The 25,969-nt window shown below is 44.6% G+C and overlaps 1 protein-coding gene across 1 annotated transcript in view; it reads right to left on the reverse strand.

Moving 5' to 3' along the window:
• Positions 1-1,782: 1,782 nt before the first annotated feature.
• The window catches only part of MRE11 (MRE11 double strand break repair nuclease), a 365,919-nt gene continuing 341,732 nt past the window's right edge, over positions 1,783-25,969 (reverse strand). The window contains exons 19-20 of the mRNA XM_078656972.1: positions 15,201-15,285; positions 1,783-4,524 (exon numbers count right to left, since the gene is read on the reverse strand). Coding sequence (XP_078513098.1) covers positions 4,468-4,524; positions 15,201-15,285 — 142 coding nt within the window. The 3' untranslated portion in view covers positions 1,783-4,467. The remainder of the gene's footprint in view (positions 4,525-15,200; positions 15,286-25,969) is intronic.

The following is a 25,969-nucleotide window of genomic DNA, read 5'->3' on the forward strand; positions in this document are numbered from 1 at the left end:
GTATTCCAAAACGAGTATCTTCCGCTACCGCGCAAGTTTTTCTCAGAAGTACATGCGGAACTAAGGTCCTTCCTATGGTTAGGAAAGCACCCCAGGGTGGCATTGGCGACCCTACAGAGGCACCAATATGATGGGGGAATTTCTCTACCTGATTTAGAGGGCTACTATTGGGCGGAACATCTGGCCCCCATCAATGACTGGGTCCACGCACCGGCTGCACATCCCACTTACGCACTGGAAAGACACATTATGGACACGCATAGCTGCATACACTACATTTAATAGGGATGGGGACGAAACAAGCTGCTACCGGCCACCAGACTCACATTGGGAGCTTGGCAGAAGGCCACGAAAGCTGTAGGGTGGACTCATAGGCCTTCGAGGCAGACCCCGATCTGGGACTGCGCATGGCTGAAACAACTCAGTAAATTAAAAGGCTTCCGAGGGTGGGATGATATCGGCATCTCCTCCCTGGGGGATGTGGTTAAAAGCGGGACTCTGAAGTCATTTCAGTCCCTGCAGACGGAATTTGGACTGCCCCCCTCCCAATTTTTCAAATATATACAATTTATACATGCCTGGCGGGCGGAGGGGCCATTACAGGAGGCACTCCCTGAATACGCCCCCCTGGAGGGCCGCTTACTGCTGGAAAAGATCCCAGAAAAGGCTGTATCCCTGACATACAAAACGATCATGAATAATAAACCAGACAGGCTGACTGGACTCCGCGCCACCTGGGAGAAAGAGCTTGGAGAGATGGACGACGTAGATTGGGGGGTAGTGCTGATGCACCTTAGGGAGGTAGCAATCAAATCACGGCTCCGCCTGATACAATTCAACATCTTACACAGGGCATACTTTGACAGGCAGAGACTCTTTAGGATGGGAAGAGTGTCTGACCCTAGCTGTCTGCGATGTGGGATGGTAACTGGGGATTTCGTACATATACTATGGTCGTGCCCTCATATACAAACCTACTGGGGGGAGGTCACTGCTGAATTGGGGGAGGTACTGGAGACGGAGATCCCGATGGACCCGAAGCTCATACTCCTAGGGATGTCAAATGATGTGGACCTGGCCCGCCCTCTGCTGATCTTTTTAGCCCTAGCGCTAGTAGTAGCCAAGAGGGACATAGCTAGGAACTGGGGGGCGCAAGTACCCCTCAACTAGGAGAATGGAGGAGGGGAATGGACTTGTACATGATGGCCGAGAGGGTTACGTATAGGCGAGGCGATGCCCGAAGAAATTTAGCAGAATACGGGGCAAGTGGAGGCACTACTATGGCCTGGATGGAGGACTATAAGGTCTGTCTGTTATATGTGGCCAAGATGTATACACGGGACAGAGCCGCCCAAGCTCGAGAGACTATGCACTATGAGAGTACCGACCAACGATTATTGCTTGTGAATTTGATTATTGATGGGGAGCTCTTAACCTTTAAGGGGATATGTGGGGGGAGGGGATGGTGTGGGATGTGGGGCCTTTTGCTTGACAAAGACATGACTGTACTGTACTTGTTCTCAGGTGTTAAAATAATAAAAATGTTTAAAAAAAAAAAGAAAATATATATATATAACCGGAAGTAAGAAACAGGCATACAGATGCACACAAAGAAAACTATACTAATAATGCATATAGTTCAGAAAAGCTAATGAACTATGTGGGGATCAGAAAGTTATATTTCATCGAAAGGGTGAGCCATTAACTTTCCATATATTATTGCCTGTCTAATTTTGTACATAAACTTCATACACTCAGTGTACAATAAATGATCAAATACAATTTTGATTTTACAGCATTGTATGGAGTTTATTAGAATGTGCAAATATTCAGTGATCTACGTGCATTGCTCTCCTTATGTGGAGTAACTTCAAAGCAAGATTAGAGTTCATCAAACAACATCAAACTATAGCCAACTTTATGCGCTAATAGTGCAACTGTTAGAACTACACCAGTTTCAAAATTCTCACACTTGAGAAAGTACTTCAGAAAACCTGTGGTGAATACAATGTTAAAGGGCTGATTTAGAATTGGGTGGGATCTATAATCAAACAATTTATGGTGGAAGTGGTAAGTCCACCATTCTAGGATACTTCATCGGTGGGGACCCTGCTGATGGAATAGCCTCTACCACACAGAGAGCATGCAGAGGTAATTTCAATTGCATATTCTGTAAATGTATATAATCCTTTCAGCGGTGGAGTAACACAAAATCATTGCCCCCCGCCCCCTGCAGAATGTGATGAGGGATCCCGGCATACTCAGATCACACACACATTCACTGGTCATGGGCTCACTGGGGGCCCCCTAAACGGCTGCCCCCCATATGCTGCAGGGGCCTGCTCTGCAAAGCAGAGTGGCTTTGTCAAGCCTTTAACTATTTTTTATTCCATGCCATTTCACACATTCTGCAGGGCATTAAATGGTATGGCTTAGAGGGAGAGCGGGCCCCACCAAAGGAAAAAACCCTGGGGGCCCAACGCACCACAGAGGCCTCCACTATGACCCTGCCTTTCAGCTGACAACTTAACACTTCCTCCCACTAAATCAGTCCCAATATCTATGAAACTGTTTTTAAAATGTTAATCACTCTATTACATTTTAAAGGAAGACTATATTTTTTATAGCTATTCCTGAAAAACATTTAACTTCCTAGTGCTTTTTCAATTAAAACCAAATAAATACTGCTGTGAATAAAAATATATTTATCTTTGACCAAGCCTAGGCAGGGCACGTAAATCTTTTTAAGATGGAACCTATTGCTGCTGAAGTGCGACCTTATTGGGTAAAGAAGTCGCTGTTTCTCATTTTCAGAACACCCTTTGTAAATCCTTTAGATTATGCTGACGAAATGGAGTGGAGCAGAAACTGGAGAACACTTATTAAAATACATTATCAAGTGAAGCCATGGCTCACCCATGCAGCAGAAAATCCCCTAAATATGTCATCAGTGATATAAATAAGTCTGTTTAGGGCGGCGCGATTCTCCAGATAAACAGTAAAATATGGTTGGATATTTCCTTTATCAAGAGCAGAAACTGAAAACATGGAAGACTGTCTTTATTTTAAACCTATTAAAATATTTTAATGACGTTACTATACATTTTTACAAATTATGTACTACAATTATATTTTAAATGATACTATATTTCCGAATTGTTATAATTTAGTCTGCATCCATCCAGTTGTTATAATTGATTAGTGTGGTTTTAGTCAGTCAGACACCAATAGTCTAAAACGATGTTTTGGTCAAGAGAAAAAGTTAAGCTGGCGTGTAATTGCTTTTGGAAGGAGAAATGCAACAAAAAGGGAAATTGCAGCATTTCAAACACACTTAAAGGGATCAAATATCAAAGAAAATAATAAAATATGTATGCATTTTCAATTTCATACATTTGAATGACAAATACTATATTCTTATGAATCCTAGCCCAAAAACATATTTTTTCACATATTCTCTGAGGGCCTGGATTATCCACCTATTCCTCATTAGGTTCACTTTTTAACAATACAGCTTCCAGAACTATTATTTCACCAAAGGTCACAGTGCTTGTCTTAGTATGCTATCCCTGGAGCGTTGAGTTGTCAATCCAAATGTTCCACAGTTTTCAATGAAAGATCATGTTCGCTGAACACGGAAAAAACAGTCAAATAGGTCAAGTAAAAAACAAAACAACAAACAGAAGGCAACCTTCTGAATGTTGTAAAGGTACTCTCGAATTATCGAAAGACACTTGCTGAGGGAGGCTTTTTCCAAAGACAGAATCCAGACTTTTCCAGACATTTAAACATTTGAAGTACATTATTTTTCTATTGCAATGTGTTGTTGTGCAGCTCAATAAGAATATTCTTTCTGGCTTTCCTTAAGGGATGAAAAACAGTGTGGAAAGGTAGGTGTTTACATAATGTGTTCTTGTCCAAGTGAGCATATACCAAAATTCGTATTCAAGACTCAGTAAGATCAACAAAACACAGGAGCTAGCTTACACAAGTATCATGCCATAAACAAAGACTGGTTATTCTGTTTCAAGTTTCAGAGACTGCATATTTTTGCCTTTTAACCAGAAAGTACGAAAGTACAATCTAAGGAAGTTAAGACACCAAGAATCAACCTGGTATCGTCTAAGAGTAAAAACTGTTTAGTCCACACTACTGAAAAGAAAGACAAATGCTCTCAGTTTGAAACACCAAACCTGCTTACCAGCAAAAATATCAGATAAGTAAACACGTGTAATATACAATCAACTGAAATCGTATGATGCCTTTAGTGAGAACAGATTTGTTAAACTATTATAAAAACTACTGTAAACTATGTGAAACGTAGAAAATGTAATATGTTTATTGTCTGAAAATAAACATTTGAAGTCGGAAATATTATTTACAACTGTATGCATACATATGTCTTTGGAATTTCTCCAGTCCAAAAACACTCCTCTGAAATGAAAGTCCAAGTCACAATGTGATGCTTCATCTTCGATTTCTTCTTGATGGAGCAACAGAGCTCTTGAAGGGGTCAAATTCTTCCTGCAAGAGAATAAGTCACTCGTCACTAAACATGTCCACATTTCTCATGATTTTTGAGAGCTAAGCCTTAGGAAATAATTCTCATTTTGAGTAGTTATTTGAATGTAACTGCAGGGGTGGAGCTGTACTGCCACTCACTAAACTCTATTTATGCATTTTTAGTCATTCTTAAAGTGCCTGTATACCCTCCTCGCTGATAGTGTGGTCTGCAAAACATACCATACAGCATCGCAAAATTTAATTTGCCTCTTTAATGTTCATGAGAGTAGAGGTTTTGCTGTTCAGTCGCCATTATGTGTCTCATGGTTTCTGGAGAATACCTGGCATCAACATCAATCTTAATGGCTGGATAACATCTAAAACTATACCCACAAAGAGCAGAATTTCTACTGTTGACCTCCTCCCATACACAGTGTACTTTAGTTGGAATTCTGAATGGACAAGCACAAATTCCTGGTAACTCACAGACTTGGCTGGCCATGGTCCTTCTAGTGACATGGTGCATCTGTAATGCACGGCCTGAGTAGGCATGCTGTGGAATGTTACGAGGGAAAGCGCGAAGACACCGCCCTACAACTAACACAGTCCACAAGTGTTGGTGATATGGCATCTCTGGCTCTTGTGGCACTATGGTCGATGTACTGGAGTGTAACTGAATGAGACCTTCGTGGTCAAGTGGGTCGACATAATCAAGTTAACAACATCGTCATCAGCATGAGCAGAGAAGTATTAGGCTAGTGGTAAGGAAGGGTGCCTTGAGGAAGACACAAGGCACAGTGGCTCGCCCTGGTTTTCTGAAGTGTCTCAAAAAGAACTTTACAACTCCATTAGTAATAGACTGGAACAATTCTCACTGTACCCTGGTGAATGTAATAATCCACCTAAACAACTCTGAATGTGTAATGTCTCGGACAACCGTGATAAGGACTCAAAAGATCAATTGTTAATTTCTCCCATGGCCGATCAGACAACGAAGTAGTTTGCACGGGCTCTGTATGCATATATAAATGCTTGTCACTTCAGGTACACATTTTTTTAAACATATTTTATTGTCTTTTCTAGTCGTTCTTAAGTATGTGCGTTCATCATTACAACAAACTCCTTTACATATGTGCATTTATCGTAGCGGACATTTGTTCTGTCTGCATATCATTACCATTAAGTCAACATCTTTTAGTGCACTGTGCTACAAGCATTCCCCAATCCACATGGATATTACCCTATCTCCCCTCCCCGCAACGTTCCCCAACTACCCCCGCGCTGCTGTCAACTAGGGTATTGTTTCCTAAGCGTTTCACTTGAGGTACAGATAACACAATATCTGACGTTTTAAAAATGTCACTACCTGTCAAAGGACTATCATATTCACAACTAAATCTCCTTTAGTAATTTTGTTACTAATCATATGTCAAAAGCCATATCCACAACAATTCATAAAACAAACAGCACACATTTTGAATCTCTCTTAAGCGTTCCATTTTCCAAAGGTAATTAATATAAAGGCTGAGCAGCGCATTCAAGTATATATTTTCAAAGCCACCCTGGTAATTTACACAAATTATCTGAGATTGATGTCTACTACAAATCAATAATGCCACTGACCAATTTAACATCCACCACTACTACGAAGCACTCCTCATTGTACTCTTTACCTCTTTCTTCCTCTCCAACCTTTTTAGGGAACCTGCTCTACCTAGTGGGAATATACTTGACATCAAAATCATAGACCAGCAATTTAGGATTTACCAAAATAGAATTTGCCAACAAAGCTCCCCATTCCCACTTAGAATACATACAAGCAGGCTGAGATCTGTTTTACCCTTCTGTTTTCTGTATTATGTAACGTTCTTGAGGTGAAACCCAGAGTATATACTTTCCTTCTATTCAACGGGTAACAAAAAAATGTGCAAGCCCTATGTGTTGGTGCATTCACTATAACGCAACACTCACTGTCAGACATGAACAACTGCAGTATGGGCCACTAAACGATTCTAACTGTAGAGGATAAAAAAACTCAGGTTCTTGAATCCACCCATTAAACACCACCTGTTTATGCATTTAAACTTAGAAAGTTTTAGTCTTTGATCCAAAATCTTAAAAAATTCTGAATAGTGCTCTCAGAGTTTAAAGAATAAGCGACCCCTCATTGGTGGATACAGGCGCTTTAACAACTGCCTCCATCCATCAAGTAAGTGGCCTTAGTGTGTCATGTCCAAGGCGTATTCAAGCATGACAGACTCCTTCTTCTTCCAATATTCACAAGGCATACTAAAGAATCAGATTGTGCTCCATAGTGTCGTGACCATATAAAAATGCTATCTTGAAAAGTGACTACACCATTTTGTTTTTAATGTATACATTAGGTTTTTCAATGTATGTGACTTTTGCGGCACAGACAGCCGTTCAAAGGTATATTGTAAATATTCCTAGTAGATAATCAAACATTAAGACATCAAATTCATGCAGTAGCATATTCAGGGCTGGACTGGGACCCCAAAGCAGCCCTGGCAGTTTTGTCGGATCGGCCCCCATCCCTGTGGAGGGCGCTAGTGTCGAGCACTGCTGCTTATGTTACTGGGGGGTTGATATTGCAGCATTGGTGCAAAACTGGGCCCCACCATTCCAAAATCGGCTCCCAGCCTTCCAGGCAAATGCCCAATAACCGCAACAGCCAGTCTGGTCCTGGGGGTATTCTCAGTGTATGAAGTCCAGCGAAGATCGTGGATTGATTGCCGTCATGGAGCAATGAGTTCCCCCTGTATCTTGTCGCAGTATTGCTAACTGGGGTGAAAACGGAAACTGGGGCATGAGTTGGAGATGACGGCGGCAGGCCGAAGTACTCAAGAATGCAACATGTGAACGTAGAAGGTATGCTCATGGAGATGGATGCTTGGCATAAAGTATGGGCCAACAGATCTACAGAGTGGAAAGGGTTGGGATGAAAGAGAGAGTCCTTCAAGAAGCCCCCTTCACACCATACAATCCAGGGAGGGCAGGGAGTAGTGCACCAATCCAGGCTTTGCGATAGGAAGATCATATAGTTATGCACAGCAGGTGATGACTATTAAACAGGCCGGCAGAACTCACGGAGGTAGTTCACCATTTCCCATCTGTTGCAGAAATGGTGTAAGGAGGGTACCCCACTGGGGCGACATAGGTCGTTTGCGGAGATGTCAGACCTCCTAATAGCGAAGAGCTTCCTGCTCAGCCCCATCCCTTTTGTATCCGCCTGTGCCAAGCCACCACCTGTGGAGCTGTCGGCGAACGCCACTGGAGAGTAAGCACCCGCTTAGCAAGGAGGAGTGCCAGAGCTGCAAGATGCCTAGGGCACATGGTTCCCATATGTCCCGCAGGGTAGAATGCACAGACTGCCAATAAATCTGTAGGGTCGAATAGGAACATAACATATACGTAAGGTATATGTCTGGGGTGTGACAACGGGACAACGAATTTGAATGTCAGGAAAGTAGCAGTTCAACTAGGCAGGGTTAAGGTATGCTCTGTGTAACCAGGAGATTTGGAAGACTGTGGGAATTCTAAAGATTATTCCCATTCCCACTTACGCCTCAGTGCTGTGAAAGGGAAACCGCAAGTTCACGAATGGCCCTGCATTGCGATGTGATGAAGTGACGTCCATCGCGAGTATGGCCTGTAACAACGGGTGGGTAAGTGACAGGTTCCGTCTACGATGCACCCGAGAGAGTTCGGCGGGTGTTGTGAAGTTGCCGGTGAATAAGAAACTGTCCCAGCGGGAGGTCATGGTCTGTAGTCAAGTGGTCAAAGGAGAGGGGTTGACCATGAGAAAATCAGTCCCCCACCGCAATCAGCGATTGTGCTGTCTAGACCCGGTAGTCCTTAGATGAAAAGAAGCGCGGGAATCAGGGCAGGCCAATGAGGGGAAGGGCTGAGCATGTTGTGCATGAGACGATGTATCCAGAGCATGCAGGAGCGTGCCACTGCCCCCTACAGTGGCCAAAGAGAGGAGGGATGAACCTTTGGAAGGAGAAAGCCCTGCACTGTGGCAACCGGCATGACCCCTGCTCACTGCCTGTCTTGTCTATGTTACACCTTTGCGACAGCCACAGCAGCTATGCTGCCAGATAGAATGCTTTGAAGGAGGGGGTACTCAGACCTCCCCTGCCTGTCAGCAACTGCAATTTCTTGAGGGTGACGTGATGAGACAGTGTTTTCTACCCCAAATAAGGACACATAAAAGGGAGTCCAGTTCATTAAAGAACTACTTTGGTGGGATGACTGGTAGGTTGACAAAAAGGTACAAGGGACTTGGTTAAACCACCATTTCCACCAGCGCTATCTTGCCAATTAGATCCAGGGGTAAAGATTGCCAAAACTGTACCTGCGACCTGATGCCTGCCAGGACCCATCAGAGGTTCCCCTCATAAAGATCAAGAGGATAAAGACTAACCCCTAGTAGCGGATTGCCTCCCCAAACCAACGAAGGTGCACCTCATCAAGGTGTGTAATTCGGGGCCACTGACCGGGGCAGAGTGGGTAGACCGCCGTCTTCAACCAATTGACCCAGAGGCCTGTGACATCGGCAAATGCAGACAAGGAATCGTGAAGCGAGGAAAGATCAGTTGTGACTTCGCGAAGATATAGAAGCAGATCATCAGTGAACCAAGACTCAGCGTGTGTCCCATCTTCGATGGGTATGCCCCATTCCTGACCCTACACACGCAATCGAAGGGCCAGGGGCTACATTGGCCTAACGGCTAGGGCAGTCGACCTCGAATCTGGGGAACTGGGTTCTAGTCTCGGCGCTGAACATCCTGTGATTCTGGGCAAATCATTTAATCTCCCCGTGCCCAAAAACAAACAAAAAAATAATGTGTCCTCATGTAATGCAACTGGTGCTATATGTAAAGCACTCTGATGCCCGATTCGGGTCAAGTACGCACTATATAAAACTCTGTAAAAAAAAAGAAGAGCAGGGAAGAAATCGAGCATCGCTGCCTGGTGCCACAACTGTGATGACCCAGGTGAACCCAAGAGGAATGCCTGATAAAGTGTAGCCGGATAAAAGCAAGCAATAGCTTCCCGGCACCCATGGGGCGAGTACCATAAAAAGATAATCCAACATCAACGTATCAAAACTCCTTCTCCAGGTCTAATGTGAGGCAGGCAGCGCATGGGAATCGCCCTTGGACATGGTCTTGTATGTGAAAGAGATGCAAAATTTTCTGGGACGACACATCCTATTCTGAGTGTATAAGCTCTGAAAGGACTTGGGCATACCTTACTAGAATTTTATAATCCACGTCTAACTTGGCAATAGAGCTGTAGGATGCCAGGTGTATGGGGTCCCTATCAGGCTTCTGGATTGAGACCAGGACTTTGGCACACCAACTGCTATCAGAGGGCAGGCAAGGCTTCAGAACCACCTACACTTCAACAGGTTGATGTGAAAACCCTGCTCTCTTTGACACCAAAGTACTCAGATCTCCAGAACCTCCAGGAGAGTGCTCTACCCAAAATGAAGGAATTTATCATCACTGTGGCCACTGCCGATGGCAGGCAGGCAGAGGAGATTCCCAAGCTGAGGTTCTCCTCCACTGGCCATCACTATAGATCCGTCACTGTTTCCAGGGTGATCTTGATGTTTGCCAGATTGCCACAGGTTGGAATCACTGCAGGCAAAAGCACCATGGGAAGGTCCACATGTGGCATTGCGCTCGAGTGACCAGGAGGATGCAAGAAGCCGGCAGACCTAGCAGGCATAGGACTGTCAGGTCAGGAATCAGATCTCTTTGCTGAAACATAACAACCATATCCAGAATTTCCCGAACCCTCTAAGGAGTGAAGAACCTGGGAAATGTATTGCTCACCAACACGCCTTTGAACAAAAGTTGTTGAGGGAGCTCCATGTGCATCTTGAGTAGGTTGATGGAAAATCCTAAGTTGCTGTGGTGTTCAAATGGTCAGACTGCTGTGGCGATTATCAGTATGGGGATACTGAGATCAGTATTGGAATACTGAGATTCTGGTCCTGTGCAGAGGTGCCACAATCACTACTGTTACCTTGTTGAAGACTTAGGATGCGGATATTAATCCGAACTGGAGGGCTTTGAATTGGTAGTGTGTGGAACCTACCAGAAAGTGCAAGTAGTTACTTCGTAACTGCAAGATTAAAATAATGAAAGTATATTGTCTGTAAGTCGAGACACCATCCAGTCTCCAAGTTCCATAGCCAGTTGAACCAGTGCTCGGGTCAGAATCTTGAAATACATTCAAGATACAGAGGTCTAGAACCGGATGCAGCCCACCATCCTTCTTGGGTATAAGGAAGTAATACTGGTAAAATCCCTGTCCCTTCTTGGACTATGACTGAGTGTTTGGAAAATGCAAGTGTGCGTGTATGAGGAAAAGCCGGGTGTAATAGAAAGGGAAACTTTTGGAAGGGAAGAGTGCCAATTTCTATAATCTATAGGAACCACGGGTCAGTTTGATTATTTGATGAGTCCTTAAATGACATAGCAACCTTTCCCCCAATGCTACGTGTTCTCCCCTGTGGAAAACCTAAAGTGGCTTAATGGGTGGTACAGAGAAAAAAGAAAAAGACTGCTGAGCCATTTGGCTCCTAGATCAACTTCGGCCCCTGTATTGCCACAGAAACATTTGGGTTGTTGGGACTGGCAAGCAAGATTGATGTTAGACAAAAGGCATATCCCCTGCATAGCCACGTAATATGCAATATTGTCTAAGAAATTGGCAGGCAGAAGAAGCCAACCATGGAGTATGTGCCATGGCTCATTTCAGTTCAAAAAGCTTGGGGTCGAGTCTGTCTCTGCACCAAAGCGGTGGGACCAATCGAAAACATGTCCATTCCATGCGAAGCCCATCACGCAGAATCAGGCATGTGTCAGATGAACCCATGGTCCTTGCCACTGAGTCCATTGTATTCAAGTTGCTCTAAGGATCTGTTTAGCTGTGTTTGCATCTCAGACCATTTCAGCAATGCTTTTACTAAGGGGCCATTTCCCACATCACGTTGGTATACTAGGCGACATCAGTGAACCAAACTGCCAAACTTTCTAACCCTTGGTTTCCATTTTCCTAGACTCCCAGTCAGGAGATGCTTTGGAGGTGGACACTGGATTTTGCTTTGTAAAGTATGACGCATAAATCACCATGCTTTCAGATGGTGCGCAGGTTGACAGTATGCCAGGATGCCCTGGAAGCAGGCAATGGTGACTGTAATCTGTCTGTTCACGGCTAGGGTGGAAGATGGTTTGGTCTATACTGCTTTAATAAGCGCTATCAAAGCATTGTTGAATGGGTAAAGGGCTGTGCCAATGAAGAAGTAGGTTAGGGGAGATCTGTCAGGCAGTTAGCCTTGTTTACCTCCATAGAAAAAGGCAATCCTAGAACCTGTCTGTCTGTCTGTCTTAACTAAGGATTGTAGGAAAAGAAGCCACTTCTGAAAATGGTAGCCCTGAAGGGCACTCAAATTCTAACTCCGGAAAGGTATCTAAGCTACTTACATTTTAGAGGGCCAAGTAGTCTGCTTCGTCTGTGCTGGTGGGGCAGCAAGTTGGCTGCGTCACTACTATAGCCATCATTATGATTGATGATGAGTAACATTTGTATATAGTACAAGTCAAGCCCAAAAATGTTATCCAGTTGCTGTAAATATTCATCCCTAGGCAGGGCTTGAGCTGGGGCTCTTCTCTATGCTGGGGCTCTTCTCTATACTAGGCCTACTCCGTCAATCTCTGTGCTTGCATCCTTGAGTGCATAAGAATGTCCTTTTGTATTTGGTATGTGCTCTGAAGCCAATACTAGTGCAGTGGAAAGTGCCAGTGGAGGGGGTAGAGGCAGAGGGCTGGGTGTCAGTAGGATTCCAGCAAATGCAAGTAGAGTGGCATGAGGGGGACGTCTTAAGTTGGGTGGCAAGGGGGCAGAGCTTGCTGGCAGTATTCCAGTCAGAGGCCCCTCAGGGTACATGGTATCAAAGGCACATCCAAGGGAATTTGAGTGCTACGAAAGAGCGCCAACATGGCTAAGGTAAATACCTTGACCTGCAGTGGATTGCAGCTGAAAAACTCCTGGGTTCATAGTAGGGAGGATTGGCGCCGGAGTAGCTGGATCCAAAGCTGGGGTTAAATTGACCAACGTTGGCTCAGAGGAAGACTGAATTACTCAAGCGGGGGAGAGTTGCGGGGACCTATCCAGAAACACAATCAATGTCTGGGTGTGGAATCATCTCTTCTGTGATGCTTCTTGTGCTTCCTCTGATGACTTTGAGAAAGCCGTGCCACAAACCCGAACAAATTGGGCTTTGTCTCCTGCTTCTTTGTGGCTTTTGAGTGCATGAGCCACATTGGTCATTCCACTATGAATCATGCTCAGGGCCCATCACCACAAACATATCTCTTGAGGGTAACAGGTAGAAGAATTCATTCGAAAAGGATAAATCTAGTTATACAGCAATATAGCGCTGAGGAAAGGCGCTGTGGTAAAAATAGAGAGCCCTGCCGATAAATGCCCCGTGAGGTTGTTCTTCTAGATGTGTCAGAGGAATGCAGTTGGTGGATTTACATTAGCTAAAAATGCACTAAAACTTACACTCTGCAGACAATTACTCTTAAAACATTTCAAAGGTCACTGGCAATTTGCTCATTCAAAGTATGTAAAGCGAAAAACACGTTATAACCCGATGATTGTGGTAGATTCTGTACAACAGAGCATTGTGCTTCTTACAACAACTGTACATAAATGTTTGACAATTCTAGGAATTTCAAGCCTCACAGCATTCCCCATCTGAAGCTGGGGGAGGGAGTCTAGCTCTGAAGTTAAGGCAAGATGTTGGAGGCCATTGGCCCACCACTGATCATTACACACTGTTTGTTTATTGTACTGCTTCCAGCCCCTTCTTGTCCTTTTAGAAAAGACCCTTTAGCATATAAACATTACATCAGCATTGGCAAAGCAAGTAGAATTCTCTTCAGTGTTCAGGACTGATAGGGTCACCACTGGTTTAACATGACAATGGGGGCCGGGATTAGAGTTGTAGCATGAAGTGTTAATAACTGGGGACCTGCCTTCCGACCCCCAATACTTGCACTGGACAAGTCACAGTTAATCAGATGTAGATCATAGGATTCAGGATTTAGTTCAATTAGCCCTTCATTTCCCTCTTGAATGTGGTGGCCATTGCATGCTTTTACATACTCAGAGTCCACAGTCACAGTCTCCCCTGCATGGTTATTGCGAGCGTAAGACACTGCTGGCCACTCATGTTGTGAGTTGCAACTAGAGGAACAGAGCACATTTTGGCACTCTCATGTATCTTCTTGAGGGACACCAGACTGGTATGCTGAAGCTCGTCTCATCTGGGAAGCACTAAAGGTTGATTCCACATCCCTCCGATTGGCCCACCTGTACTGGTTGCAAGTGGTAGTCATGGGCACAGCTTATGTAAATTATCATGCACTATACAGAAAAAAAACTCACACTCTATTGCCTATTACCCTTCCCTTGCGCACTGCGATCTGACTTCCAGTCACAGCTCACGGTTGCCAGTGTTGCCTGTTTGGCTCCACATTGGCCTCTCATCTCTCAAACAATTTGTCCCTCCTCTGCAGCTCATCCATCACTTTTCTTGCATAAAAGTTAAACATTTGTTCACTGTGCTTTGGAGTCTTGTCTGTTTTCCGTGTCAGTGCCAAGAAATCTTCTAGTCCAGATGCACTCCACATGTGGTAGACATTGTAAAGTACCATACCGTGAAAAGCCTGTGACTGCAATACCACCAACAAGTTATGGACTGCCTCCTTTGTAAATAAATTGTCTGTGATATCCCTTCTGTTCTAATAGACTCAGAAAGACTGCAACAAGGAATGTAGAATTTGGTCTGTCAGGATGCAATATTTTGACACTAGAGGTGATGGAGAGAGCACTCCCAGGATCTGAGCCAGATTAGAGGATCTAAAAGCAGTCAAGAGCTTAACTCCACTTCCAAGTCAATACCGAAGAGTGCCCTCTCCCTGTGCAAAGATTGCTACTGTAAACTCAAAGCTTCGAGGACTTCCACATCAAAAGACATTCATTTATATTGGCGACAAGAAACAGGAGGCAGCACCAGTAACAATGCAGAAAAAGAGAGGTGAGGGATATGGTCAGAAGTATGGCCTAAGATCAGAGGATGTCATATATGGCAAAGCGCCAGGAGAGTTTCTACATTGGTGCCCATCAGGCCATATCTCCACAAATACCCCCAATATCTCAATGTCCTTTAAGTATGAGCAGCATTGCAGGATAACTGCGTGGAAGACGAGGAAAACCCTTGACGGTTAAATTGTGTGCAGGAGCCATACCCTGCAGCTCCGAGGAGCAGAGAATTCCCATAACCAGACCCACAGTATCTCTCATAGTGCAGAATTGGGGCAAAGTCTTCCTCACACCTGCAATGAATATCTATTTGGGAGTTTTACAGGGAGCCCACACTCTCAGTGCAACATTTACTGGCCAGCAGCCAATCAGGATGCAACAAGCTGACAGCTGCTCAGGTCCAAAATCATGGACGCTGACTTAGTTTCAGCTTAGAAAGCATGGTTATGATTTACCTAATGTGGGTTTTGGGGTTATTAATAATGTATTTCTTTACTATGGTGCAATAATATATGATTGCAGTTTACAAATTAAATCAATTTTACCTCATCATCATCTTCAAACATGACACCTCTGAATGTTTGGCTCTGGGTACCTTGCTTGCTATACGAAGAGGAGGTGCTTGAAGTCCTGAGTTTATTAAAAAAGAGAAAAAAACATTCTTTGAAGAGTCATGCATGAACCAATAGTCAATGTTAACTATCTTTATGTGGCTAACTACTTTGATATTCAACAGACCATACTTTTACAAATCCCCAAGATGCCCAGTCAATAACACCACAGCAGCATAAATCATGGCCCTTTATACAATGCAGTTGCTGTGGTAAACATTTGCAATTTCGGCTCAGTGTCTCTGAAAGCGGTCACTTCATCTTGCATCCAATTTGTTGACAAATTGCCTAATAAAATTAATAATTTGCTTCACAACCATCAAATTATTTTTTCGACAAAAATGTGATTTTCCTCGTTTCTTGGTTGCCCATTGTTTATGCATTTTTAAACAAAACGTATCACAAGAGCTATTCGCTAATGCACTGTAAGATACAATTAACAAAAATAGACGATAAACTAAAGATGAACTTAAAAACCATGAAGGTTTCCCTCTACAATGTCATATGAAAAATGAGGGAACAAGACATATGGAAAATATCAGAGAAAGTAAGACACCTTTGCAGAGAGGAGGAGGTGATAAGCTTTACATTAGTCTGCGCTCATAGAATGGCAACACCACCTTCTGGTTAAAGATAGCCCGAAGCACCAATCTATCAAAGTCGAACATAGTATGTTGTGGTCGCACAGAAGTGACTGCAATTAGGTAGGCAGTTTTAACAATCAACACCCTCAGAATGCAACTATGCATGCCTTTTAAAAGGTGCACACATCAAACAAGCAAGAACCAAATCACGGTTCTATTGCGGCATAACAAAAGGTGCAGGAGGAAACATGTTAGACCTTTCAAAAACTGCATCGCAATGGTTGATTTGAACAAAGAGGGTCGATCAGGTAAATGAAGAAAGTCAAAAAGGTTTAAAAGATAACCCTCAACAGTGCCCACAGCAAGGCCGAAAGTGTCAACCATAAACAACATTTAGCCGTAAAAGGTTCACGCGTGGCTCCTCGGACCAGCATCGAGTGTAGATGTAGAAGGGCGGCCACCACCTGGATGAATTTCTGGAAGGTGATTAAATTTTCCCTAAACTTTTGACTGCCAATTTATTCTGCTTAACGGTCTTCAGAACTCTAATATTGCTCGAGTAACAGTGTAGTTGCGAACAGATACATTCATTTAGTTGATTTTATAATAGGCTGATTGCACTGGCCCAATCATCACTCAGAAAATTGAACACTTACACTTTCAGCTGACTGGTCAGGTGGTAGCCTGTTTTCCTAAGCCATGCAGAAATTCTTCTTCATTCATTACGGGAGTCATATTGGGTGCAGACTTTCATAATTATTGTGCAATGTTCTACCCAAAAGTGCTAAGCCACTAGCAACTATTTAGTTATGAACCTAAGGCAAGCCCGATTGCGCCACACACCAAGCTGTCCAACTGAAAGCAGACTTAAATGGAATTAAACTGCTGAATGGTAAGAATAATCACAGAGTTTCCTATAGCCCCAAAGTTTTAATCTTACTCTCATCCTTTTATACTCTTTCAGTGGCTATTAAACTTTTTTTTTAAAGCAGAGAACTTATATCTTAATGCACCATTGTACAAGATTTTATCTCCCTGGGACCAAAGCCCAAATTCCCTGAGCCTAACTTCGGTATGTAATGTGAGATCATCACTTACATATCGCAGATCTCTTTCAATCTTTAAATCTGGACTTTTGCTGTCTACCAGAAACATGGTTACAGAAAAACTCATTCTGAATACAGGATAAACTCCTATTACTACTTGCCAGTACTTGACATCATCCAGTGACAGGGAGTGTTTTGAAAACGTTTATGAGTGTTGAATATATATACCAAAGTGTATTGGTGAATCAGTGAGTGTACGAGTGCCTGTATGGATGAATCAGTGGGTGCGTGACTGACTGTGTAAGTGAGTGATTAGGTGTCTCAGTAAATGTATGGGTGAGTGACTGGTTGTGTGAGTACCTGTATGGTGTCTGAGTGTCTCTCTGGGTGGGTGACGAGGGAGTGTGACTGCCTGTAAGGATGAGTGTATGCTGCTCCCTGCGGGTGGAAGCAAAATTTTCATCTGCTTCTCTGCAGGCAGGGAAACAGATAAAGTCAGTTCCCAGTGGACAGGAGCATTTTTCATGCTCCTGCCCACTAGGAGCAGACTTAGTCTTTGCTCATTGTTGGCGGGAGGTTTGAAAGGTGGAGAAGGACGTGAAGAAGATGGAAGTGATGGTTATGTGGTTTGATTAATCAAAGATAGTGGGAACAAAGAAGATGAGTGGAAACTAGAATTGGTTAAAGATACAGATTTGCAAATGGTGATTGAGTATACTAGAGGTTGTTGGAAAGAACAATATAAAATATATGAATCATTGAAAGCTTTCTGGAGGGTTAGAAGTGAACTTGTGTGTCAAGATGGTTTGTTGCTTCGTGGAGCTAGGTTAATGCCGCCTCGTTCTCTAAGGGAGCACTTAATAACCTTTGCACATGACAGCCATTCAGGCATTTAAAAAACCAAGGAAAGGTTGAAACAAATGTATTGGTGGCCAGGGACGGATATCCAAGTGTAAAGAGCTGTGAGGGAGTGTTTAGAATGTCTGAAGTGTAATAAAAGCCTGAAAAGTAGAGTGCAACCCATGATTCTGAGGAAGTTACCAAAGAACCTTGAGAAGAGGTGGCCATAGACATTTTAGGTCCCGTAAGAGAGCCCAAAGCAGATAGGTATGTTTTTGTACTAATGGACTCGTATTCGAGACGGTCTGAAATAGATGTGACCACTTCTGTGGAGACAAAAGATGTGACTGGATTTCTAGAGGGCATTTTCGTGTAGGAAAGTTTTCCATCTGCTCTATTGTCGGACAATGGAGTGCAATTTGTATCTAAAGAGATGGAAAAGTTTATTGATGAGAAAGGTATTACACACAAAAAGCTGGCATTATATCACCCAAAGACAATTGGTGTACTTGAAAGATTCAAAGAGCTGTTCTAAGCCAGTCTTGTTGGAAGAAGGAACTTTTTTAATAAGATTAGGAACTATTGAGTTACACCACACACAACGACAGGGATGACATATTTTGAATAATTTCGGAGGACGGAAGCTTGTACCTTGGTTTGTCCTTCGTGGATGAATGTAAAGACTAAAAGATGAGTAGGTGGTGTAGAAAATGAAGATCTAAACAAAAATGTGGTGGAATTTGAAAAGATGCTAGTAAACAAAGAACAATATGATGTGCGAAAATCTGTCAAGAAATTACATGTATGTGTTGGTGATATAGGATACTCCGGCAGTAATTGTGCGCGTTATAAAACAGCTTAACATAACATAACATAACATATACTAAAAAAAAAAAAGTATATATATATATATATATATATATATATATATATATATATATATATGTGACCAAGAGCCCGTGAGCTCGAAACGCGTCTGTTTATGCCCTAAAATAAACAATCTTTCCGGTACCTGGTGGTGTGGCTTGTCGTCCTTTTTCCTGATTTGAAGAGGAATCCGTGGATATATATATATATATATATATATATATATATATATATATATACTTGCTCATTTAAGACAGCCTCTCTGGCTCACTAGTGTAAAGCTTGTCTTTTTCAAAAGACACACAAATTGCCCTTACGCACTTTGGGAGACAAAATCATGGGAAGACTACATTTCCCATTTTCCTTAACATGATCGTATGCCCACGGCGCGGTGACATTTATCCGCCATGATACCACACGCCAAGCCTCCCCTTTGCAACACTCCTGAGATAACGAATGGGCAGCCTCCTGCTGCATGCCCTGTTTTGCTACGGCTACAATGTCGTGCAGGCTTAGCCCTTGCCGCAGATGGAATGGGAGGTACTGGTTTCTATATCCCTTGAGTACCGGCAGGTGCGAACCATAAAATCAGCTGGCAAAGATGGGTCTCAGCTCCTTAAATAAGCAAACTCACCACATTTCCTATCCTACTAGACGGCTGTTGGAAGGGAACATGTAGTACGTTTGGTCTGTTTACTTTAATCTCCCATGACATTGGGCCGTATTTTCTTGTGTTCTTAGCAAGATCACAACCATAACGTCCCCCTTTGAATTACATACTGTGAAACACCTGATTTTACTTGTTAAACCTATTTTCATATTATTTTACAACATTCTTTCAGTGTCTAGGTAAAGTTGCACTGGGATAGCCGTATTAGGCATGCGTTTCTTCCAGTTGTTTCATGTGTGTCTTCGGCACATCTGTGATTTTGCTTTTGCCACTGTGGTTGTATGTTTGTAAAAATAAATATATATATTTGTCCTGTTTTTATGAAAGTCAGATTGCCGCACTACACGTAGGGAGTGTGGGCAAGGTGATCAGGAAATTTACACCAGATATATGCCTGATATTTTCTATGCTATTGGAATATTTCCCTTTTGTCTCCTTGATTAAAGGTATTAAATACAGATGATTACCTTCAGAGAGGTCGGTTCTCTCTGCTTTTATTAACCAACTACATACCATCATTTTACGTTAGGTTCAGGGAGGTAGTTATTAACCCCGATGAATGCCCAAGACCTATTAGGCTTTTAGGAAATCAATCAATCAATCATAGCATTTGTAAAGCGCACTACATACCCGTGAGGGTCTCAAGGCGCTGATTGATTACAAATGCTATGATTGATTAGGAAAGGGCAGAAACAAGTCAGTTGAACCAAGGAGTATACAATGATCATAGTATCCATATCTATACCCAACCACTACCTAACTGTATTTTTTAGCCATACCCAGGGTACCACTTTAATTAACAAGTTACTTACCTTTAGTAACGAGGCATAGATTAGTTATGGATTCCTCACCGCCCCACCCATCCTTCCCTTTCTGCGAACTGACTTTTAGGGTAAGGGACTTCCTTTCAGGGCTCCAGTTTTGTGCACCAGTGGTCAGTGTCTTGCATGGCTCTACGCTTCTGGCGTGGAATGTCTTGTAAAGAGCTGACGTCAGCGCGCAGGGCGGTGTCTAAGTAGATACCGCAACGTCATTCAGGCGACCACGACGCCAACGACGAACACAGAGTCGACCGATGTCACCCTCCGACACGCTGGGGTACTGCTGAAGAAAAATTCTGCGGATCCAGTCTGATGCCTAGGAGTAATTCTAAGGTGAGGAATATTAAAGAGACAATTAGTTATGAATTCCTCACCTTAGAATAGATAAGCCAGCAATACCAACCCCGGAGGTGGGTCTGCAACCCAGTTCACACCAGAAAGTCCTGGAGAACTGAATGGCCAAAGAAGCTGTCTCTCTGGACTTGGCTGTCCAGGCAGTAGTGTTTGGTAAACATGTGCAATGAAGTCCACGTAGCTGCTTGGCAGATGTCATGAAGGGGGACCCCACGTCCCAAAGCAGTAGTGGCTCCCGTTGCCCTTGGTGTAATGGGCACGCAACCCCACTGGAGGTTCCTTTTTCGCTAAGGAGAAGCGGATTTTGATGCAAAGAAGGACCCATCGAGAGATAGTTTGTTTTTGCACAGCCCAACCTTTCTTGGCGCCCACGTAGTCAACAAAGAGCTGATCATCCACCCAGAATTGTTTTGTGCGATCCAGATAGAATGAAAGCGCACGTTTTGGATATAGATGGTGGAGCCTCTCCTCCTGTTTAGAAGGATCAGAGGCGGAAAGAAGGTGGGCAAAGTGATGGTCTGTCCTATGTGGAAAGAGGTAACCACTTTGGGAAGGAAAGAAGGCCTAGTGCGAAGGACAACTTTGTCCGGATGAACAGTCAGGCAAGAAGGTCTTGAAGAAAGGGCTTGAAGCTCACTCACCCTGCGGGCAGAGGTGATGGAGACCAAAAAGGCAGTTTTAACGGTTAAAAATCTGAGAGGACAGTTATGCAGTGGCTCGAAAGGAGCGCACATAAGGTAGGTCAGAACCAAGTTCAAGTCCCACTGAGACATTACGAAAGGAATTGGAGGAAACAAGTGAGTAATGCCCTTAAGGAAGCGATTTACAATAGGGGACTTGAAAAGAGAAGGCTGATCAGGAAGCCGAAGAAAGGCCGAGATGGCCAAAAGATAGCCTTTCAAGGTGCCCAGAGCAGAGGCCTGCTGGGTCAAAGAAAGAAGGAATAGGAGAAGCTCTGAAAGGGGTGCAGAAAAAGGATCCACATCCTTTGATGCACACCATGCCAGAAATGTGTTCCATATACAGGCGTATACCGTTGGTGGAGGGACGCCTGGCTGGCAAGATAACGTTCCTGACTTCGCGAGGATCGTCAAAAGCTGTCAACTGTCGCTGCTCAATCTCCACGCAAGGAGGTGAAGGCTGGACAGGTTCAGGTGAAGGGCCATCCCCTGCTGCTGAGAAAGAAGATCCTTCCCGAACGGGCAGTCTGATCGGAGGATCGATGGCCATGTGCAGAAGCTCGGGATATCAGACTCTTTGTGCCAAGTCCGGAGCCACAAGAATGACTTGGGCCCGGTCGCGCTTGATCTTCTTCAGTACTCTGGACAGAAGTGGTATAGACGAAAAGGCGTATAGAAGGCTGCAACTCCACTCGCGAAGAAAGGTGTCGCCTAGCGAGTGCTGCCTTGGAAATTCAAACGCGCTGAACTGCTGATATTGCGCGTTCTCTTCGGTGGTGAATAGATCTAACCAAGGCTCTCCCCACGGCTGAAAGAGACCTTGCACCACCTCCGAGTGAAGACGTCATTCGTTATCCATCATGCACCAGCGGCTACGTTTGTCCACCCTAGCATTCAGAGAACCTGCCAGGTGTTAAAACACTTCCAGAGACGAAGTGCCTCCTGGCATAGGGTTCATGACCCCACCCCACCCTGTTTGTTGCAGTTCCACATTGCCTTTGGTGTTGTCTACGAACAACTGCAATACTCTCTCTTTGACAGAAGGAAGGAATACCTTCAGTGCAAGACAGTTCGCCCAAAGCTCCAGAAGGTTGATGTGGAGCCTTGACTTCGCCGGAGACCAGAGGCCCTCTGATCTCTGCCTCTCCCATGTGACCGCCCCACCCCAGAAATGAGGCATCTGTCACCACTGTGAACTCTGGTTGGGGAAGGGAGAGGGATCTGCTGTTGAACCAATCCTGGTTCGTTAGCCACCATTGCAATTGGTGTGCAGTGCCCTCCGAGATCTGGACGCAATCGGAAAGATTCCCCTGATGCTGTAGCCACTGGAACTCAGGTCTCACTGCAGAGCCTGCATTTGCCACCTAGCATAGTCCACCAGCATGATGCAGGAGACCATGAAGCCCAGCAGCCTCAGAGTCATTCTGACCAAAACCCCGGGATAGAGGCTGAAAGATCAGAACCATGGCTGGTGGCAGCAGCCTGGCCCTCTTGAACCCTGCTAATCATCGCATTGCAGTGCGGTTACTTGGAAGAAGCGGTTGCTTGCTCTAGCGCGATTTAGGCGCTAGCGCGAAGGAATATTTTATTCTACTTTTAAATCACTAAAATCATTTAAGCACTTTGCTGTCATTTACTTACCTGCACTACTGTATTTTTTGTGTCGTCCGCCCCGTTCCATCGCGGCTGGTGCCGTTTGTGTGGAGGGTGAGACGTGCCGCCATCTTTGGTGTAGCCGGACCAGACTGAGCGGTCTAGCTTTCCTCGGAGGCCGGCCATAAAACTCTCTTTCACTCAGGGCCACTCGAGTACGCTTGGCTGGTGGCAGCAGCCTGGCCCTCTTGAACCCTGCTAATCATCGCATTGCAGTGCGGTTACTTGGAAGAAGCGGTTGCTTGCTCTAGCGCGATTTAGGCGCTAGCGCGAAGGAATATTTTATTCTACTTTTAAATCACTAAAATCATTTAAGCACTTTGCTGTCATTTACTTACCTGCACTACTGTATTTTTTGTGTCGTCTGCCCCGTTCCATCGCGGCTGGTGCCGTTTGTGTGGAGGGTGAGACGTGCCGCCATCTTTGGTGTAGCCGGACCAGACTGAGCGGTCTAGCTTTCCTCGGAGGCCGGCCATAAAACTCTCTTTCACTCAGGGCCACTCGAGTACGCTTGGCTGGTGGCAGCAGCCTGGCCCTCTTGAACCCTGCTAATCATCGCATTGCAGTGCGGTTACTTGGAAGAAGCGGTTGCTTGCTCTAGCGCGATTTAGGCGCTAGCGCGAAGGAATATTTTATTCTACTTTTAAATCACTAAAATCATTTAAGCACTTTGCTGTCATTTACTTACCTGCACTACTGTATTTTTTGTGTCGTCCGCCCCGTTCCATCGCGGCTGGTGCCGTTTGTGTGGAGGGTGAGACGTGCCGCCATCTTTGGTGTAGCCGGACCAGACTGAGCGGTCTAGCTTTCCTCGGAGGCCGGCCATAAAACTCTCTTTCACTCAGGGCCACTCGAGTACGCTTGGCTGGTGGCAGCAGCCTGGCCCTCTTGAACCCTGCTAATCATCGCATTGCAGTGCGGTTACTTGGAAGAAGCGGTTGCTTGCTCTAGCGCGATTTAGGCGCTAGCGCGAAGGAATATTTTATTCTACTTTTAAATCACTAAAATCATTTAAGCACTTTGCTGTCATTTACTTACCTGCACTACTGTATTTTTTGTGTCGTCCGCCCCGTTCCATCGCGGCTGGTGCCGTTTGTGTGGAGGGTGAGACGTGCCGCCATCTTTGGTGTAGCCGGACCAGACTGAGCGGTCTAGCTTTCCTCGGAGGCCGGCCATAAAACTCTCTTTCACTCAGGGCCACTCGAGTACGCTTGGCTGGTGGCAGCAGCCTGGCCCTCTTGAACCCTGCTAATCATCGCATTGCAGTGCGGTTACTTGGAAGAAGCGGTTGCTTGCTCTAGCGCGATTTAGGCGCTAGCGCGAAGGAATATTTTATTCTACTTTTAAATCACTAAAATCATTTAAGCACTTTGCTGTCATTTACTTACCTGCACTACTGTATTTTTTGTGTCGTCCGCCCCGTTCCATCGCGGCTGGTGCCGTTTGTGTGGAGGGTGAGACGTGCCGCCATCTTTGGTGTAGCCGGACCAGACTGAGCGGTCTAGCTTTCCTCGGAGGCAGGCCATAAAACTATGTGCATCCAGGAGCGCAGCGGACGAGCGCAGCGGGCGCGACGAAGGCGCGCCGAAGTCGCGCTCAAGTCAAGCCCGTCTGCGCCCGTCCGCGGCAGTACGGGGCTCGGGGCCAGAACCCCTGGTCAAAAATACAAATACTCCGCTGCTTCGCTGCTGTCATTAAGACCCTCTGACAGCGCCAGCTTCCCCCCACCCGCTCACATTTTAAAGCGTGCCGCCACGTATGGTATTTTAAAGCCTGAGTTTGGCCTTGCAAAAGTCCACAAGCCCGCACTCTGGTCTGCCCCCTCATCCCCACATATGCCTCTGACTACTCTTAAATGTCTGTACCTAAACACCAGGTCCATGGTAAAACATTACCTGGACATCTTCCTTCTGCTTCAGGCCGAACAACCAGATTTTTTATGTCTATCCGAGACTTGGCTAAATGAGGCATCCTTACCTGACATCTTGGCGGCAGTCCCCGCTGAGTACTACATACTGCATGTTGACAGGCCACTTGGTAAAAGGGGCGGAGGGGTCGCTGCGATCATTCGCAAAAACCTTAAAGCCTCCCTCTTACCTTCCTGTGATCTGACTGGATCAGACAACTTAATTCTTAAAATGGATTTGGATACGGGATCACTTCTTGTAATTCTCATATATCGGCCTCCTCAAAACATGCCCACTTTTGTTGCATCCCTAGCGGGACAACTTGCCCCCCTGATTATCACCTATGACAAAATTGTACTGTTGGGGGATTTTAATCTTTGGCTGGACTCTGTGGAATCTGACTCTCAGGCAGCCACACTGAAAGAATCTTTTTTGGACCTCAATCTCATTCAACACATTCACCTCCCTACCCATGAGAAAGGACACAGCCTTGACCAAATTTGGTCTCAAAACATCTCTCTGACAGTGAACTCTATCTTGCCGTGCATTTGGTCGGATCATTTCCTGATCAACTTCAGCATTTCCATCGCAAAAAACAACAAACCTAAGTCACAACAAGGTGGGAAGGCAAGAATATGGAAGAATGTAGCTATTCCGGCATTCCTTGATTCATTAACCTCCACCTGTCCATCACTCGATCAGGACATCGATGATTCAGAAGTAGCTTTCTCTGAGTGGCTGCTCCATGCAGCTGATGCTCATGCACCCTGTATCGACTTCTCCCGCTCTCGCCCCAATGACGCTCACAGATGGTATACACCTCATCTGAAAAGCCTAAGGCTCGTCAAATGGAGCGTAAGTGGCGTGTAGCCTATTTAGAAGACGATAGGGTCAATTTTCGCAGAGCTCGTAGGGACTATCAAAATCTCATTCTTAAATGCAAAACTGACTATTTTTCGGATAAAATTTCTAAAGCCCAAAATAAGTCAAAAGAGCTGTTCAATATTGTGGAGAATCTCAGCTCTAATGATAGAACTTCTCTTCCGATAGTCCCCACCCAAGAACTCTGTAACACACTGAACTCTTTTTTCCTTGATAAAATCTGTTCTATCAAGCAAAGTATCCCCATCACTCAGTGTCCTTTTGTGTTTGATGACACTCTGTACAACCCTACCACCTTAGACTCTTTTCCCCTTATAGATCAGACTAAACTACTTAAACTTTTTACTAAAGTCAAAACAGGTTCCCCCGACGACATTTGTCCCCCTTACATCTTGAAAG

Source organism: Lissotriton helveticus, chromosome 8, assembly GCF_964261635.1.
Source record: "Lissotriton helveticus chromosome 8, aLisHel1.1, whole genome shotgun sequence".
Taxonomy (NCBI): Eukaryota; Metazoa; Chordata; class Amphibia; order Caudata; family Salamandridae; genus Lissotriton; species Lissotriton helveticus.